General features: G+C 35.8%; 1 protein-coding gene across 3 annotated transcripts in view; it reads left to right on the top strand.

The window, feature by feature from the left end:
- NBN (nibrin) overlaps positions 1-19,199 on the top strand; it is a 52,186-nt gene extending 32,987 nt beyond the window's left edge. For all 3 annotated transcript variants that reach the window (XM_032316183.1, XM_032316182.1, XM_032316184.1), the window contains 5 exons: positions 4,285-4,356; positions 5,511-5,666; positions 8,915-9,028; positions 17,473-17,522; positions 19,012-19,199. In XM_032316183.1, the coding sequence (XP_032172074.1) occupies positions 4,285-4,356; positions 5,511-5,666; positions 8,915-9,028; positions 17,473-17,522; positions 19,012-19,042 (423 nt within the window). In that variant the 3' untranslated portion in view covers positions 19,043-19,199. The remainder of the gene's footprint in view (positions 1-4,284; positions 4,357-5,510; positions 5,667-8,914; positions 9,029-17,472; positions 17,523-19,011) is intronic.
- The last annotated feature ends 469 nt before the right edge of the window (positions 19,200-19,668 follow it).

Raw genomic sequence — 19,668 nt, 5'->3', positions numbered from 1 at the left:
GTCTGGACTATTCCAGAATCTGTGTTGAGACCACTTAATGTTACAAGCATTTAATGTTTAGAAAGTTAGACTCTATTTATATTATTTCGCTTACACCTTTGGAAATGCGTTTCCCTGCCATGTTCTTCTCCCTGTACTTAATTTAAACTTAAAAAACTTAATAGTTTTTTCTGACATGTTCTTCTTTTCTTTCTCTAGTTTTCTTGTCCTACTACCTGCTTTAACTTTTAATAGCCTTTTTTTCTTTTTTTAAGTTCTATCCCACATTGGTCCCCTGCTCACAGTGGCTACAGCTCTGTCTGGAAATGATTGTGACTTTAATAACAGAACTCTTCGATTCCTCCTGTATGACTGCTGATTAATCTTCCTGAATACTCTACATTGGCTATACATTTTCCCAGGGCTCCTGGTCACCCAGGCAACTGGGCATTAGATCCCAGAGTGGAAGAGCCAGGAAGTGAGCGTTACACACCAGTAATACAGAAACCATTAAACAGTCTTTTGTCATCTAAAAAGACCTTTCATTTAATAGCCAAGGTTTACATGCTTTGTAATGATATCAGGGAATACAGCCATTTTATTTTGCTCTCTGGTTCTGAAGCATAAATTTCCTTTGTCCTTATTTTACTATTTTAGAATTAATAACATTCTGAATAAAAATAGTTTTGTAGAAAACTGGAGAGTGAATAGTGATTTGATTGTGATACACTTTGGGTGTGCTAAAAGTTAAATCACTATTCTAGCACTGTACATTTTTTTTTTTAAAGATTTTATTTATTTATTTGTCAGAGAGTGCGAGCGTGCACAGGCAGACAGAGTGGAAGGCAGAGTCAGAGGGAGAAGCAGGCTCCCTGCGGAGCAAGGAGCCCGATGTGGGACTCGATCCCAGGACGCTGGGATCATGACCTGAGCCGAAGGCAGCCGCTTAACCAACTGAGCCACCCAGGCGTCCCTAGCACTGTACATTTTTAGTAAGAACCTGTTACAAGAGTATTTTTGCTTTCAGTGTAAGATGATTTTTGAAAATTTTGTATTTTGAGATAATTGTTGATTCACAAGCAGTTGTGAGAAATTATATAGAGAGATCCAATTATACCTTTATATATATATCCAATTATACCTTTATATATATATCCAATATATATATATATCCAATTATACCTTTATATATATATATATATCCAGTTATATAAAGAGATATAGAGAGATCCAATATACCTTTCATTTTGTTTGCCCTAATTGTAACATCTTATGTAAGCACAGTGTAGTATCACAGCCAGGAAATTGACCTTGTTGCAGTTCATCAATCTTACTCAAACAATGGGAGATTATTATTATCACTATTTTTAAAGATTTTATTTATTTATTTTTTTGTCAGAAAGAGAGAGAGAGAGCAAGCACACAAGCAGGCAGAGAGGCAGGCAGAGGTAGAGAGAGAGGCATGCTCCCTACCGAGCAAGGAGCCCAATGTGGGACTCGATCCCAGGACCCTGGGATCATGACCTGAGCCAAAGGCAGCAGCTTAACCTACTGAGCCACCCAGGCGTCCCTGGGAGATTATTTTTAATTCATTTTTATCATTTTGTTGGAAAGTCCTAGATGTTAATGGATTAAAGGAATTGCACTTAGTTTTTCTAGCTTTGTAAGTGATTGGGAAAAAATTCTCAGTCCTTTCATTTAAAAAACTTTTTGCAATTTTAAGGCAAAAATGTGATACTTCCCTTTAACATTAGATTCCTTACATATATTTCAGAAAAGTAATTTCTAAAATATGTTGATGGTAGAACTACTCTTTTTCTATTTTGGGATTTAATATAGATTCTAGCACATCTGTAAATTTTTTTTTTTTTTAAGATTTTATTTATTTATTTGACAGAGATCACAAGTAGGCAGAGAGGCAGGTAGAGAGAGAGGAAGGGAAGCAGGCTCCCTGCTGAGCGGAGAGCCCAATGCGGGGCTCTATCCCAGGACCCTGGGATCATGACCTGGGCCGAAGGCAGAGGCTTAACCAACTGAGCCACGCAGGTGCCTCTGTAAATTTTTTCTTAAAGATTTATTTATTTTAGAGAGAGTGGGGGCTAGAGGGCCGAGGAAGAGGGAGAGAATCACAAGCAGACTCCCTGCTCTGAGCATGGAGTTCATCATGAGGCTTGATCTCAGAACCCTGACGTCATGACCTGAGCTGAAACCAAGAATCAGACACTTAACCTACTGTGCCACCCAAGCACCCCATAAGCTGAAATTGAAAGGTGTTGGCTAGATATTCCTGCTAGGTATATATCCATATGTGTGTGTGTGTGTGTGTGTGTGTGTGTGACATTAAATATATTAAAAATTATATATATTATATCCGTATATAATATAATTATGTATATAAATTAAATATGTTATAAATAATATATAGAGAGATTTTTTTAAAATATGACCCCTGTGCCTGAATCTTGGCCTTAAAATTTCCTAGTCTCCGTAAAATGTAAACATGATTCATCATCTTTGTTTATATTCCTCTTCTTAAACGCACCCACTGTCCACAGAGCATCTTTTCTTCACCTCATTCTACACCCCCTTATTGTAAAGGTTTCCTCCTCTTTCTTAACTATAGCATCTTCCAAAGCCTAGTAGTAATACCTACCACTTACTGGATACCATCATTCTCTTTACAGCAGCCCTGCAGTGAAGCAGCAGTACTGTATGTATTGAACCGGTTAAGAAACTGACAGTAAAAAAAAAAAATAAAAGGGAAAAAAAAAAAAAAGAAACTGACAGTAGGAGGTCTTCAGTAACTTGGCAATGTCACTTAGCTGGGTTTTGAACTGGGATGAAAACAAAGGACTGCTCTGCTCTTTTGGCTGTTCTTTTGTCAGCTTTCTCAGACTGTCATATATTCAGTTACTCTACGCAGTGGGCATGCTGACATGAAAGGCAGAATGAGAGGGTAAGTTTGATGGCCTTTAAAAGGTAGAATCTCCAGGACTTGGTGATTGCTCAGCATGAGAAATAAAGAGAGAGGGAAGAGTAGAGGATAATTCTCAGGCTTAGAGTCTGAGGGCCTGGTAGGTTATGATATGATTCTCTGAGATAGAAAATAACTTGCTCAAGAGGATGAGCAAGTTCGAGGGAGTAGGGCAGGTTGGGGACAAGGTGTGGGGAGTAAACTGTTCTGATTGTAGGATGATGTATATGAAAGTAGTGAAAGAGCACATGATAGGCTTGGACTATAAATTTTTAATCTTACTGTTGAAAAAGGAAAACATTAGTTCTCGTTAGTCCCTAGGCAGACACAAAGTATTTACATTTATTTTTCTGCCCTTTTCTTTCTAATTTTCTTACTACAGTTTTTCTTATTACAACTACAGTTTTTCTTATTACAACTTTTATTACTGAATCATTGAAAATTTGATGTAAAACTATAAGCTCACCTACTATATCCCTAGGGATTATATTTTTTACTGAAAGTATCAGAAAGCTATCTATGTACTATGCTTTCACCTGGAACCTGGTCTGGATATATGAATGTGAGGGATAGTATGACTGTTTACAAAGCAGTTTTCATTTTATTGCAGAAAATATCTTGAGCAATTAAAATAGCCCTGTTTCCTTTTTCCTGGATTAAGGGTGATTCAAAATTAAATACGAAACATAAGTTTAGGTAGAATCTTTTAACAATTTTTTATTTTAGACTATAGAAGTAATACATAGGGGTGCCTGGGTGGTTCAGTGGATTGAGTCTCTGTCTTTGGCTCAGGTCATGAGCTAAGGGTCCTGGGATCAAGCCCTGCATCAGGCTCTCTGCTCAGCAGGGATCCTGCTTCCCCATCTCTCTCTGCTTCTCTGCCTACTTGTGATCTCTCTCTCTCTGTCAAATAAATAAAATCTTGAAAAATAAAGTAATACATAATTGTGTAGAAATATAGAAGACAAAAACTTAACAATTTGTTGATAATCCTACAGTCTAAGGATAACCATAATTAATATTTTGGTATTTTCTCTTTTAAATCTTATTTTGCAGACTTAGAATCAACTGTTAGTGCTATTCTGTACTATTTTATATTCACTTATTATCATTTCTCATATTGTAAAACGACTTATGTGAACTTAGATTGTTTCTAAGTCTTTATTTTTGTATCTCATACTACAATGTCTTTTTCTCTGTATATTTCTATTCTCATCTTATAGCTTCTCTAGGAAAGATACTTGAAAATCAAATAACGAGGTCAAGAACATAAATATCTTTAAAGGTACCATTTTGTAATTTCTGTGAACAAAGTCTTTTTATTTCTTTAGCAAGAAAATGAAATTGGGAAGAAATGTGAGCTCAAGAAAGATTCACTATGGTCAACTAAAGAAGAACTATCTGTGAGGAAATTTTAATTTTTATAATCAATTTCTGTCAGCTTACATTCTTAGGGTTAATTATTTCCCTGTCTGTAATCTTTATCTGTTTCATAATTATGCCTCCTCTGGAAATGGGTAGATCAAACCCATGATATACACAAAAAAAAACATGATACAACAAATAGAGTATGGAGAAAATCCTAAGTGTAATTTCCTGCCTTCCACTGCATAGATGTGTGATCCTGAACAAGTCACTGTCACATTTCTGAACCTCAAGTCTTTATGAAATCAAGTTGACACTGTTCCAGCGGAGTGGCTGTTTATATCAAATAGAGTAATGAATGTAAAATATTTGGAACTGATAAAACACAATACAAAAGCATTAGGTCATTGTTAACTAATTAAGAGTTCCTAATTGCATTCTGTCACTAGTAGATGAACCTTGTCTTTTGACTTTTCACTTTTTTCCTTTGTTTCCATCTTCATTTTAGTCCTGTTGCCACTTGCCATTTAATATATAGTAAAAGAGTTTAAAAAACTAAGATGGTCAGCTTTGAGCAGCTGTAGCAATGTTGATATGTAACTAACCAGTTAGTAGTGAATGACATAAAGAAATTCACCCAGCAACAAGAAGGAATCTTGAGGCTGATTTAATAACTATTAATCTGTGATTAAAAAGTGGCTTTCAGTTAATGAAGTAGTGTATCCAGAATTAATAATTTTTTGGAGATATCAAAAATAATAAAACAAATTACTGAAAATTCAAGAAAGCTTAAATATATTAGACGAGAACTTATAAAACAGATCATTGTAATAATGTTAGTTTATGGTTTTAATGAAAAATAAACAATACTGAGATTTTTTGTTAAGAAAATATATGCAAGAAGATAAATTATATATTGAGATGATATGTATTAGAATAAACTACTAAATTAAAATGCTATATGCTTTTAGTCGTCTAGCACAGAAGTTATAAATGTTTTTAAAGTTAGTATTTGAGTAGTTTTCTTACTTGGCATAGATATGATTTGATTGCAAATACAAAATTCAAGTGCCAGAAATAAACCCTTTTTATTATTTTTTCATGTATTTGAACTTTTGATTGTAGCCTCACAAATGACAAGTAATTTTCCTAATTTTTTTCTGCTTATGTATCCATCTTAACCCTATTTAAGATCAAAGATGAGCTTCAGGATGACAGTGATATGCTTCCAAGGAAGGTGTTATTAACTGAATTTAGATCACTGGTGGTTAGTAACTCTCCCTCCAGAAATGCATCCAGTGTAAATAATGATTATGGTCAACTGAAGAATTTCAAGAAATTCAAAAAGGTATGGTATTCCTTTAACTAAAATATCACAAGAGGGCAGTGTTTGAAATGTTTTTAGAAAATACCACTGGTGCTAAATATAAATAGTAAAAGCAGTTCATACTGAAAACTGTTATTTCTTCTGCTTAAAACAGTTAAAATTACTCTAGGAAGGGCATGAACTGATAAGTAGTGAATATGTGAGTAAATGTATAATGAATATATAATGAATACTTGGAAACAAACTTCATTAAGACTGAATTCCTGTGGGGCACCTGGGTGGCTCAGTGGGTTAAGCTTCTGCCTTCGGCTCAGGTCATGATCCCAGGGTCCTGGGATCGAGCCCCACATCGGGCTCTCTGCGCTGCAGGGAGCCTGCTTCCTCCTCTCTCTCTGCCTGCCTCTCTGCCTACTTGTGATCTCTGTCAGATAAATAAAGAAAAAATCTTTAAAAAAAAAAAAAGACTGAATTCCTGGGACGCCTGTGTGGCTCAGTGGGTTAAGTCTCTGCCTTCAGCTCAGGTCATAATCCCAGGGTCCTGGGATCCAGCCTGGCATCAGGCTCTCTGCTGAGCAGGGGGCTTGCTTCTCCCTTCCCCTCTGCCTACTTTTCTGCCTATTTGTGATTTCTCTCTCTCTGGCAAATAAATAAATAAAATCTTTAAAAAAGAAAAAAAAAAAAAGACTGAATTCCTTAAAGGGTGCTGTTTACCTGGCCTTCACCACCTTAAACAGCAGGCTTTGGGTTATACTGATAGGGTCTTCTATTTCTAATAATCATCTATGTCTACCTGAAGGAGTTCTTTAACTCAGGGCTTTATGAAGATAAGAGATTTGTTGAAAATAGCTGAGCACATTAAATAATGAAAAGTAGGCATTTTACTATTACATGTATATATAAAAAATATAAATATGTACCCTGAGTATTATCATCAGACCTGAGTTGTTTCTTCTCTAGAAACTGGGAAGAGGTTTAATTTATCAGTATGGTTAAAAGAGTATTTCTTATCTACTCTGTATTCTTTTGTTGTCTTTTCTGGAATATTTGCTTCTTATCCCATTTTTATTACTGACTGTTACCTTTTGCTTACGCATTTAATCATAATACACTAATTTTGTCCAAGGTGATTTCTGTGGTAGACTGCTTTTCACTAGAGTATAATCTGTATGATTCTTGCTATACTGTGAGGTGTTGTAGTTTTTCTCTCTAATGTGAGCTACTATTAACATTTGTCAGTTAATTTTTTGCATACTATGACAATGTGTAAAAGGTTCTAAACACCATCTCTTGTACTTGGAGTGAAAGATGGAGATATCTCCCAGTTAGATGGCACCCACTTTCTCTTTTCCATCTGAAAGGTGTGGCTCATGAATACCACAGGGTCATTCTTTAACCATATGGTTACTTCATGTTGAGGATTATGTTACTGAGTCTCATTGTTAAATCAAAATTCAAAAGACATAGTATATTTTGTTATTAATGATGTTACCAAAGATAAAGTGGTAATACTGTTGACCCAGGCATGGTGAAGGAGTATAGAGTTATACAAATTTCTGGAAAGTAACCTGAAAAAATTTTAAATTCTTAAAAATATTAATATCTTTGATTAAGGAATTTTATTTGAGACTGTAAAAGAAATTCAAACCAAAATTTATGTAGCAGAATGATTTAATTAAATTGGCTCTAATTAAAGAATTTGTGTTTTTCTTTATATGCCCAGATCTAATGACGTGGCTCTATTTGTGCTTTTAAAATCGTATTCAATGATGAAAACTATTTTAAAATTCCCTTTCCAGGGCACCTGGGTGGTTCATTGTGTTAAGTGTCTGCTTTCAGCTAATGTCATGATTTTGAGGTCATGATTACGAGGGTAATTGGCTCACATCCCTGAGCAGGGAGCCTGCTTCCCTTCTCCTCTGCCCCTCCCCCTGCTTCTTTGCGCACGCGTTCTCTCTCTCTCTCCCCTCTCTCTCTCTCTCTCTCATAAATAAATTTAATTTAAAAGTCTTAAAATTCCCTTTCCACTTTATATATTGACATTTAAAATGTATGTCCCATAGATGTTAAGGGTTTATTATTTCCTAAATACAATATTAACAGTGGCTTGATTTTCTTTTTCACAATTATAAGCCATTAAAATTTTATTATTTATTTATTTTTTAAAAATATTTATTTGTTTATTTATTTGACAGAGGGAAACACAGCGAGAGAGGGAACATAAGCAAGGGGAGTGGAAGAAGGAGAAGCAGGCTTCCTGCTGAGCAGGGAGGCCGATGCGGGGCTCAATCCCAGGGCCTTGGGACCATGACCTGAGCCAAAGGCAGACGCCCAATGACTGAGCCACCCAGGCGCCCCTATAACCCACTAAAATTTTAATTAAAAACATAAACTATTGCTATCTCCAACATCTTTTGCTAGGGATCTATATATTAGAAAGTTTTGAGACATAAATTTTCATGAGTACTAGACAAGACTTAAACTTTGACATCTTTAGAACAAAATATGATACTTTTCAGTCTCTATATTTACCTTAAGTTGCTTTAACTGCTAACTGATGAGGTAAGGCTATTTTTTAATAAAAACTCCCAATTAAAAAATCTCAATTCTTGGTACAGTGACATCTAAATCTGGGTATAGCAACAGCCAAAAATAAATAGGTCAGAAACATGGGCCTAGCATGGGCCTAGTTACTGATCTCTCTCACTTCCATTTGTAGGAATAAACATTTTTGGCACTTATGTTACACGTGATTTATATTGTGTTTTCTTATTAAGCATTTTTATTTTTTTATTTTTTTTATTTTTTTTAAAGATTTTATTTATTTATTTGACAGGCAGAGATTACAAGTAGGCTGAGAGGCAGGCAGAGAGAGAGGAGGAAGCAGGCTCCCCACTGAGCAGAGAGCCTGATGTGGGGCTCGATCCCAGGACCCTGGGATCATGACCCGAGCTGAAGGCAGAGGCCTTAACCCACTGAGCCACCCAGGCGCCCCATTAAGCTTTTTTAAAAAATGATGGTTTTGAGGGTACCTGGGTGGCTCAGTTGGTTAGGCATCTGACTCTTGATTTCAGCTCAGGCCATAATCTCAGGGTCATGAGATTGAACCTCATGTCGGATTCTGCCTTTGTGGCAAGTCTGCTTAAGATTCTCTCTCTTCCTCTCCTCTCTGCCCCAACCCCCATGTTCACACATTCGCTCTTTTTTAAAAAAAAATGAGATGGTCTTAATTTGTTAATGCATTTAACCTTACTATTTTTATTATATAATAGGTCACATTTCTTGGAGCAGGAAAACTTCCACACATCATTGGAGGATCAGATCTAATAGCTCATCATGCTCGGAAGAACGCTGAATTAGAAGAATGGTTAAGGCAGGAGATGGAGGTTAGTAGGAACTGAGGGCTGGTAATTTGCTTGGTTTACATTTTGTCCCTCATGGTTTCCTTAGAGCAAATCCTTAAAATCAAATTTTACGATAATTGACCAAAGGTCATTGATTCAGGAAAAATCCTAAATTACAGAGAATTAAGATTAATTTGTACCTATCCATAATACTTAAGAGGCTTTTAAGCTTATTAAAGTTATTTAAGAGGCTTTTAAGTTTGTTAAAAAAAACAAATTAATTAAGTTTGTATCCTAATATAAAGGGGAGAAAAGAGACTTAACCTACAAAAACGTAAAAGAAAGCTAAAGGCTAACAATCAAAAGATGGTTGTATAGTCATATGGGGGTTATTGCAAATAATATCAGTTACATAGTATATGAATGTACTGGGCTTTCCAGATCTGGAAATTATCTTTCAGTGGTCCTGAGAATTTCTCAGTCATTATTTTATTGAGTTATTACCTTTTTCCTGTTCTCTTGTATCTTTTTTTCCCGATGTTTAATTTTTTAAACAACTGTCATACTGTTTTCCAAAGTAACCGCACCGTTTTACATTCCCACTAATAGTGCGCAAGGGTTCCAGTTTCTCCATATGCTCTCCAGCACTTGTTATTCTGTTGTTTGTAATGGGGCATCTAACTGGTGTGAACTTTATTGTGGTTTTGATTTGCATTTTCCTAATGATTAGTAAGGTTATGCATCTTCTCATACACGTGTTGGCCATTTGTGTATCTTTTTTGGAGATAAACCTATTCAAAAATTTCTTCCCATTATTATTCAGATTGTTTATTTTTTGTTGTTGAATTAGAGGTGTTATTTATGTAGTCTGGATAATAGTCCCTTATCAGATGTATAATTTGCAGATGTTTTCTCGCTTTCTCTGGGTTGCCTATCACTCCATTGTTTGTGTATTTTACAGATGCACAGAAACTTTACATTTTGGTGTAGTTCAGTTTATCAGTTTTGTTGTTGATACCTGTGCTTTTGGCATCATACCCAAAATATCATTGCCAGATCCAATGTCAGAAAGTTTTTCCGTTTTTCTTCAAAGAGTTTTATAGTTTTAGCTCTTATATTTAGATCTTAAATTGATTTTGAGTTAATTTCCATAGGTGTTATAAGGTTAGTTTGACTTCATTCTCTGTGGTATACTTTTACACTTTGGTTTAATGATTCATAAGCACACCATCTCGAAGGAGGGGGTGGAGTCTTAAGTCAGTTACACTATTGACAACTGCTTGCTGTGGGAAACTTGCCATAATGCCTCCTCCCATGGGCAGTTACTGATCTATCTCATTTTTCCCCAGAGTGTTTTTAAGTTTTAAGAAAGTAAGATAAATTATTAAATAGTGTTACTAAATTATTAAGTAGTAACTATTTCTATTTAATTCAAATTCTTAAGCTTTTTATTATGAAAACATTCCAAACATACACAACATAGAGTAGTGGAACAAACCCAAAACACATCTTCAACAAATATTAGCATTTGCACATCTTGCTTTCTGTTCTCTTTCCCAATTTTTTTTCTTTCTGGAGTATTTTAAAGCAAATCCCAGTCATTTTATCATTTCATTTATATTTATATGTTCAAACATATACAGATTTCTGATCAAGTATATATTATGTCAGAGTGTGCCTTTCTGTGTACTTTTATAGTAGGATACTTACATAATCAGTTCATGTTGATTTAAATCCTAGACTAAGACCAGCAACATAATTTTGACACTTGAGATTGCTTTAGAGTTTTATAATTTTGCTTACTTGCTTTATGGCATGTCTTTAATCATATCTATAAGTAATATGTTGCCTAAGTCTCAGGAAACCAGATCTCAGTTACAGCATTGTTCTGGGAAGATATGAACTGCTTTATAGCTCTCCATGTTAGAATTTACATGTATCAGCTAAATATATTCATATACTCTGTAATGAAAATTCCCAGGGAAGATTATACAAATATGCTTCTCTTTTTTTACTTTCTTCTTGGGTGTTTTGAGTCCTAGTTATTATTATGCAAAACAGCCGTCTACCTGATTCATAATTTTTTCTACCCCTTATTTTTAACTGGAAAATTTAATAAAATTCAGTAAAGTGTCAACTTTTTGCTGTAGAGGAAATTACTGCATGAAAGTTAAGATTTCACATGACTGTTGAATTGAGAGATAACCAAGGTCTTGTTCAAGATTAGAAAGTTTTCTTCTTAGCCTTTGTGTTGTGTGATTATCTAGTGCTCCTAGAACCCAGAGGTGGGCTTCAGACAGGTCCTCTCAGCAGGCTATTTGAAGTAGAACTGTTCAGTAATGGGCAGTTAGGGGTCTTACCTCTTTCTTGAACTCTGGTTTGACAGAAGTCAAATTTCACTTTATTCTCTATCTTATTTTTTATACATTTTATCCCTTTTTTTCTCAGGATTGTATTCTTTGGTAATTTTTTCAGATTATCTTCTAGTTTGGTACTTTTCCTTTCTGTTCTTTCTGGTTGGTATTCCCACCCATCCACTGAGTTTTCTTTCAGCCTATTGTATGTTTTCAGTTCTGGTTGTCTGTTTCATTCATCTCTAGGTCTTACTGTTCCCTGATGATATTTTTAAGCTCCTCCTGTACTCTTTGCTTAAAGTGTTGGTAAGTTTCTGCTACTCTTCTCTTACGGAGTCTTGTTTCCACGTATATGTTCTGTGATAGTTGAATGTGAACTGCTTATTTCCCTTGGAATTTGATCTGTGGGAATTCATTGAGTCCTAAGTTTAAGTTTCTTTCCTCTAGAAAAAATACTTTTGTTTCTGCCTGTCTTGTTCTACCAATACGAGACCACTTTAGCCTCCACTTGTGATTTTTTTTTGGATCACCTAGGTAGTTAATATGTGTTTGGACCAGAAGCCTGAGTGAAGGCCAGCTGGTCAGTATAAACTTGAGTTTTTTTATTTTCCCTTCACCCTGTGTTGGGGTTGAGGCAGGCAAGTGTCTTTCTTACCTTCTTTTTGTGTTGTACAGTTTATTCCTCTTTCTCTCTTTAATGCTGGGGTCTTTTCTTAGATTTCCCCATCTTCGATTTTCTTTTATATTTCTCATCCCCCATACAGACATCAAAGCAGAGGCCATTTTTTTTATGCTTTGCAGAAACCCAGAGGGCAAGGCAAAAGCTGGCCATGGTACTTGTTCACTTTTCAGGGCTTTTACTTTGCCTCATTGTGGGTTAATGTAGTCTTCAGCAATTTGTGTTTAAAAATGCTTTTTAATCAAAAAATTGTTAGGAGGGTCACCAAAATAAGTAGGTTGTTAAGGTCACTCACGATACTTAGTGTGAAAAAATGAAAGAATGGAAGTCACATCCTTTCCTCTTTTTTATTTTTTTTTGGAAGACTGAATGGCCCTATTTAAAATGTGCATTTCAAAGAATTATGGTACTACATGAAAGAATGATGAAGTTAAAATCCTGAAGTCCAGAAATGACCCATTTAAACATGAAGTGAATTATTCCAGATTTCTCTTTATTGAAGAGGAGTAATAGCCAGGGACAGAGTAGGAAGAGAGGGAGAGAGATTGATAGAAGGAAGTAAAGCTGAAAGCATTGCTGAATTTTTGGACACGTTTCTTCTTTTCACGGTATTTTATTTCCTGAGATCCCTCGAAGACCAAGGGGTGATAAATAAGACCAAAACAAAAACCACTGTCAGGTTAGAATCAGTATTTGTTTCAAACTGCCTACTTTGATTTTAGATAAATTTTTTGGCTCCCTGCTGTAAATAGTGAGAATATTTGTACTTCCTCCCTTCCCTGTTCCCCCACCTTCCACATGCCACCATCTTCTGGCAGTCCTTTCTTTTCTCCCCTTTTAGAAGGTGACTTGCATGCCTACCCAGTTCCTTCTTAGGCTTGCAAGTCAGTAACGATGAGAGTATGTCTCAGTGTTGATCAGCTTTCCATTCATTTTTCCTGGAATGCAGTATGTTATTTTGATTTGCAGATGCAGGTCTTTTTATTTCAAGGAACTCTTCGGTACATCTTTGAAAACATTTTTATATTTGTTAAGTTCTCTACATTTAAGATGTAACTGTCCTTTTACTAGATCACCTTTGCCTTCCACATCCATTTCTTCTGCATTCACTGTGGTTTTCCTGAGCTCTTTCACTATGTCAGAAATTCAGGTTTCATTTGTGTCTGTTCTGTTACCTCATCAGCTGTGTGATCTTGGACAAATTACTTTCTTATGCTTGTATTTCTTCCTTGTAGAATGCCTATAGAATGGGAACAATAATAATAATAATAATAATACCTCTGTTTCACAGAAGTATTGTGAGGATTAAATAAGATGCTACTTGTAAACTGCATTATAACAGTGGAAACAGTCACTATTAGGTATTTCTAATTTGATTCTGAAGTGGTGTTATAAGTCTCAGTTTGTTTACTTAGCATTTGCTCCCTTTTCATTGTCATTGTGGTTTTTGTCATCTGACTTTTTGGTTTTTATTTTATTGCTTTCATATTCTCAGTAACTTCATTTTTTTGTCCTTCGGTTATTATTTCTTACAGACTAGGTTTTTTATCTGTCTTGCATGTTCTATTCCAGTTGCTGCCTTTTCTTTCCCCCCTCTGGTATGTGAAATAGTTTGCAGTTTTCTTTCATCTTGAAGCTGTTAGGAGTAAAATACCATGTCCAGGTACTGTTTGCTTGTGAAGCATCGTATGCTATCTTGTGTAGGGATTACAATCTAAAGACGACTTGTACAACTGATGAATTAGTGAACTCTGCATCTGAAACTAATGATGTACTATATCTTGGCTAATTGAATTTAAAATTTTTTAAAAACCAGACGAATGGATAAAGATGTGGTATATATACACAATAAAATATTACTCAGCCATTAAAGAATGAAATCTTGCCATTTGCAATGACATGGATGGACCTAGAGTGTGTTACGCTAAGCGACATAAGTCAGTCAGAGAAAGACATACCATATGATTTCATTCATATGTAGAATTTAAGAAACAAAACTAATGAAGTAGGGGAAGGGAAGGAAAAATAAAATAAGATGAATCAGAGAGGGAGGGAAACCAGAGGAGACTCTTAATTATAGACACAAACTAAGACTTGCTAGAGGGGAGGGCGGGGGACTGGGGTAATTGGGTGATGGGCATTAAGGAGGGCACTTGATGTAATGAGCACTGGGTGTTATATGCAACTGATGAATCACTGAATTCTACCTCTGAAACTAGTAATATAATATGTTACCTAAGTTGAATTTAAATAAAAAATTTAAAAAAAAATACAGTTTGTGAGGCAAAAGTGACTATATTCAAAATTACTACTACCCAAGCTCTCAGTATTCTGGTAGAGAACAGAATTGTCTTGGTGGCTCCAATCATTAGTATGGCAGTGTGCTCAGCCAGAGGTGATATACACGTCCCATCTAATTTCTGTTGTGCCTAGACCTTGAATGCAGGAAAGGAAGGGCTCTGCTGGAGCTGCGTGCTGCTCCTTCTTGGAACTGGTATGAAATGTGTACCGGGAGTGTATCTTATCCCAGAAGACAACAACCTGCCATTTTAAGTTGTTTACCTCATTTGTCAAGGCTGCACACAGCCTGTGCCTTTGCTCAGTGTCAGTCCCACTCACTTTCTGTGTATTTGTCCCTTTCCAGCAGTCCACCAGCACGTCTTCTTCTCTTTTCTGCTCAGGATATTTAATGGGCTGTGGCAGTGTTAGGAACGTGTTGCAGCAATCTTTTGGTTCTCTGCAGGCTACTTTTCTTAAGTAGGTGGCTTCTTGATCATGGCTGTAAGGTTTTGTTTGTTTTTGTCCAGAGAGGAGTTGAGAGAATGACAGTGTCGCTAATTAATGACTTTTTTCTGTCTTTTGTTTATTTGATTAGAATTAGTTGAGAGCCTGTGTTCTAGATTTATTCCACCAAATCTCTCTTTTTGCTAGAGCAATTTTAGGTGCACTAGGTAGTTTTTACTTGTTAAGATAATAGAGTTGACTTGAGGCATCTGGGTGGCTCAGTGGTTTAAGCCTCTGCCTTTAGCTCAGGTCATGATCTCTGGGTCCTGGGATGGAGCCCCAAGTGAGGCTCTCTGCTCAGCAGGGAGCCTGTTTCCTTCTTTCTCTCTGCCTGCCTCTCTGCCTACTTATGATCTCTCTCTGTCTCAAATAAATACATAAAATAAAAAAATAAAAATAGAGTTGACTTTCTCATGCACACAGTGTCTGTATGTAAATTTGCTATTACCTTGATGTCCTGTTTTCCTAGGCTTATGCCAGCTATTCTTAAGGGTTTTTTTTGCCTTTCGTTCTTTTTCAGTTTTTCTTTCTTTACGTTTGTTGCAGACCAGTCTTCATTTTGTTAATCACCGAATCCATTCCTGAAGTTTTCTTCAATTTAGGGTATTTTCATTTTGTGCATTAAACATAATAATTCTTTGAAGACAGTATCCAGCCTGATTTGAATTTTGAAAGACTGGATATGTAATTCTCCCCAACCCTTAAAAAATGCCAGTAATATGAGGATTTCTGTTTCTTAAAACTATTTTACTTAACATTTTTTACTAAGACACATAAAATAAAGCTAACTTTTCCTTACTAGTTTTTCTTTACTGTATTATAACTTTAAAATTAGCATCCCCTGCTGGGAAGCATTTCAAAGTAATTACGATAATAATACCAGCTGCTTTTTTGACAGCTGCTTTTTGAAAATCATTGTTTTCCCATTTATGTTCTGCTATACCTATTAGACAGTGTAGAAAGATAAAATGTCATTTTGATACTTCACCATATGAGTAGAAAATCATTCTGTACTAATCCCTGCAAGTCATTCTTCTCAGCCCTTTCCAAAGACTCAAAATCAGTGTAATAGCCTGGTTAAGACCAGGTGTTAAGACCTGGTGGGGGTCTTCTTACTCAGGGAGACCAGGTCAAATCCCAGTTCTTCTGTATGACAACCTTTTGATCTTCTGCAAGTTACTTAACATAAGTTTTTGCTTCCTTGGTGGTTAAAACTGGAATAATAGTCTAATAGTGATAATGAAGTTACATGAAGATTAAATGAGATATATCTTGAAGGAGTTTTAAGATAATATCTGGAGGGGCGCCTGGGTGGCTCAGTGGATTAAAGCCTCTGCCTTCGGCTCAGGTCATGATCTCAGAGTCCTGGGATCGAGCCCCACGTCGGGCTCTCTGCTCTGCAGGGAGCCTGCTTCCTCGTCTCTCTCTCCCTGCCTGCCTCTCTGCCTACTTGTGATCTCTCTCTCTCTGTCAAATAAATAAAATCTTAAGAAAAAAAAAAAAAGATAATATCTGGAAATACACAAATGTAAGCTATTAACAGTAAAAATAAATAGTATGTACCTTCAAGGGACTTACGGTCTTTTAGCAAAGATACAGAATTATAACAGAGGGAAATCGATATGTATCTATGAGTTGTATAGCTGAAGTTTTATGGGAGTTCTTCATAGCAGATGCCTGGGTGGCTCAGTTTTTATATTTTTTAATGAGGAGGATTGAAAAACCATTGGTAAAGAGCTGAAGAACATGTTGTTGGACACATAGTAGGCACAAATTATTATTGAAATGAAGGTGCACTGAAAGATTATCAGAAATGGGAAAAGGAGAAAAAGGAGGTAATTTTCTGGGCAGAGGAAAATGGTATTTGTTAAGAGGTGTGTGTGGTTGGTGGGTTGGTGATTCAGTTTTAACTGGCATCCAGTATTCATGGAGAGGGGCATGAGAAGTGATTGAGAAGGTGGTGGAATGGAGCCAGGTTATGAAGAGCCTTTCCCATGTTAGGGGTCAAACTGAAGACTTTGTTTTCTTTGGTAGGTTAAGAAAAAATCATTGAAGGGTTTTAAATCGTTGAAGTGTTTTAAATCATTGAAGGGTTTTAAATGGCATGATAGGATCTAGACTTTAGAAGGATGCACCCAGCACAGAGTTTTTCTCGTCCTAACACTCAGACATGCATTAAGAGTTTGGTTTGTGTTTAAAATTACTTTGTCAGGGCAGTAGTTAAGCAGCACCTTCAGAGCCCTGATTTGGGACCTTGGAGAAGAGAACCACTTCACCTGTAGAGCTGTTGTAGTTGAAAGTGGGGTAGAATTTGCCCTCTCAGCCCTTTCCCTCAAAACAATGATACTTTATTTAGTAAAAGGGTTTTCTGGAAAATATATTTAAAAACTCAACAAGCTAGCAGTTTATACATATATTGGTTGCCTTTGATGGAGAGGGGATTGACTGAAGAAAGTTGTTTAATTAGAGGACTTTTGCAGTAATCTTGGCATGAAGTGAAAATGGAGAGGATTTGGTGAATGATGGAAATACCGTAGAGGCAAGAACTCATAGACCTGGTGAATTCCTGGATGTGAAAATCTCCAAGATGACTGACCACCCAGTATAGCAGTTGATTAACCATACATTCATCATTGAACACATGTTTGAAATTATGTAAATTTTGACAGGTGCAAAATCAGCATGCGAAAGAAGAGTCTCTTGCTGATGATCTTTTCAGGTAAAGTTTAATTTCATCCTTCTTTTATTCTTAGAGATTAAATATTCATGTCTTTTTTCTTTAGAAATAGACACAGCAGGATGCCTGCCTGGGTGGCTCAGTTGGTTAAGCAGCTGACTCTTGATTTCAGCTCAGGACATGATCTCAGGGTCCTGGGATCAAGTCCTGCATCAGGCTCTGCACTGAGTGCGGAGTCTGCTGCATGTCCTTCTCCCTCTGGTCCTCCCGTGACACATATGAGCTCTCTCTTCCTCTCAAATAAATAAAATAAAATCTTAAAAAAAATAGACACTTAGTCCCTTCACCTAAAGAATATTTCATTTTTAATGCTGTTGTTTTTGTTGTTGTTGTTTTGTTTTTTTACTACTTGAGTACCTCTCAGTGGGGTTTGCTGCATGTATCTTTGAGATTTGGGACTGGTGAATTTAGCTGATACATTTGTGAGATTTCCAGCTCTGAGTTAAATTATGAATGAATGGGTTTTGAGTTAAGACAAATAAAATACCGAAGCATTTGCTCAGTATTAGTTGGCGCAAGAGTAAAAATAAGAGGCTGGATTAGAGTTTCAAATCAGGTTTTTGTGGGATGTTTAGAGGAGTTATAGTGGGTGGTTACAGTTTAATTCTGATTTAACACATATCCAACATTCCTGCAGGCCCCAAACCTTACAATATTTAGCTTTCAAATACAAATAGTATAAAATAAAATTAATTGATCTACTTATAGGTGGGTACTGACTAGGAGAGAATAACATTTTCCCAAGTTTATATAAAGGCAGAACCAAGAAGTACTGTATTTTTTTTTTTAAAGATTTTATTTATTTATTTGACAGAGAGAGAGATCACAAATAGGCAGAGAGACAGACAGAGAGAGAGATGAGGAGAAGCAGGCTCCCTGCTGAGCAGAGAGCCCAATGCGGGACTCGATCCCAGGCCGCTGGGATCATGACCTGAGCCGAAGGCAGAGGCTTAACCCACTGAGCCACCCAGGCGCCCCAAAGTACTGTATTTTTTAATCTGTTTTGCTGCCAGTTTGATTCTTTAATTTCATTATTGACATTATATCATTGGTGAAAATGTTGACAAATGGTGCTCATTTTTCATAAGTATTTAAGAATATCTGGTTTCTAGTTAAATTTGTTAATTATTCTATAAGAAAATTTTATAAAGTATGTCTATTTTAGGATCATCTTATGCAAATGTTATACTGTAGTTGGGAGTGGAAGGAGTTTGAATCCATACTGAAATAGGTGTAAACATGTATTTTTAAACCATTTTTATTAATTATTTTGATGCTTTTACTGGACTTTTTCTATTGTTGATATTTTATTTTTACCAAATATTCACCAAACCAACATCAAAAAGGTAAATGAAAGTAAAAATGTCAGTGCTTAATACTGGATCGTAAGGATAAAATTGGCATTCCCATTGTGTTTGCCAAGGTGTGACTATGTTTTAAAAGCCCTTTAACTTTATTTCTTTCTTTGCAGATACAATCCTAATGTAAAAAGGAGACGATAATTGAGGATTTCTTAAAGGAGCCGCTCTCAGAGAAATATTTCCTATCAAATAGTTACATCAAGTTTCCTCTGGGATACATTCATTAAGTATATAGAGGGGATTTAAATTACACAGGTTTTATGACCTAAATTTGTTTAATAAAATGCACAAAATTCCATTTCTTTTGTATGTGACAGTATTATTGAGTTTCCAGTCTCTGTCATCTCATCTCTTATGGTAATTTTTTCTTTTCTAAATGTGGCTTATTTACTGAATATTTAATACACTCACAGTTCAAAATTCTAAAAGTTTAGAAGGATAAGAAATGAAAAAATCTCCCTTCTACCACTGCTCTAGCTGTATGGTTCCCCTCCTCTGATAAAATTCATGATAATCATTTCTTATGAGTCTTTATAGAGATTTTTGCTGCCTCTTAAAATTTGTATGCATATTATTTTCCAGTAATCTACAAAAATTATAGTGTAACATCGCAGTAATCTGTACCTTGCTCCTTTTTGCTGAATAGATTGGAAGATCATACACATATCAGAGCATACATTTTTTCCCCATTATACCATAGTCTTCCTTAAGCTGAAGTAACCAAGTGAAATGGATTTCAGGGGTGTAGATGTCACCCACCTATTCTA

Source organism: Mustela erminea, chromosome 16 (assembly GCF_009829155.1).
Source record: "Mustela erminea isolate mMusErm1 chromosome 16, mMusErm1.Pri, whole genome shotgun sequence".
NCBI classification, from domain to species: Eukaryota; Metazoa; Chordata; class Mammalia; order Carnivora; family Mustelidae; genus Mustela; species Mustela erminea.
The sequence above is the reverse complement of the archived record's forward strand: the minus strand, read 5'-3'. Positions and strand labels throughout refer to the sequence as shown.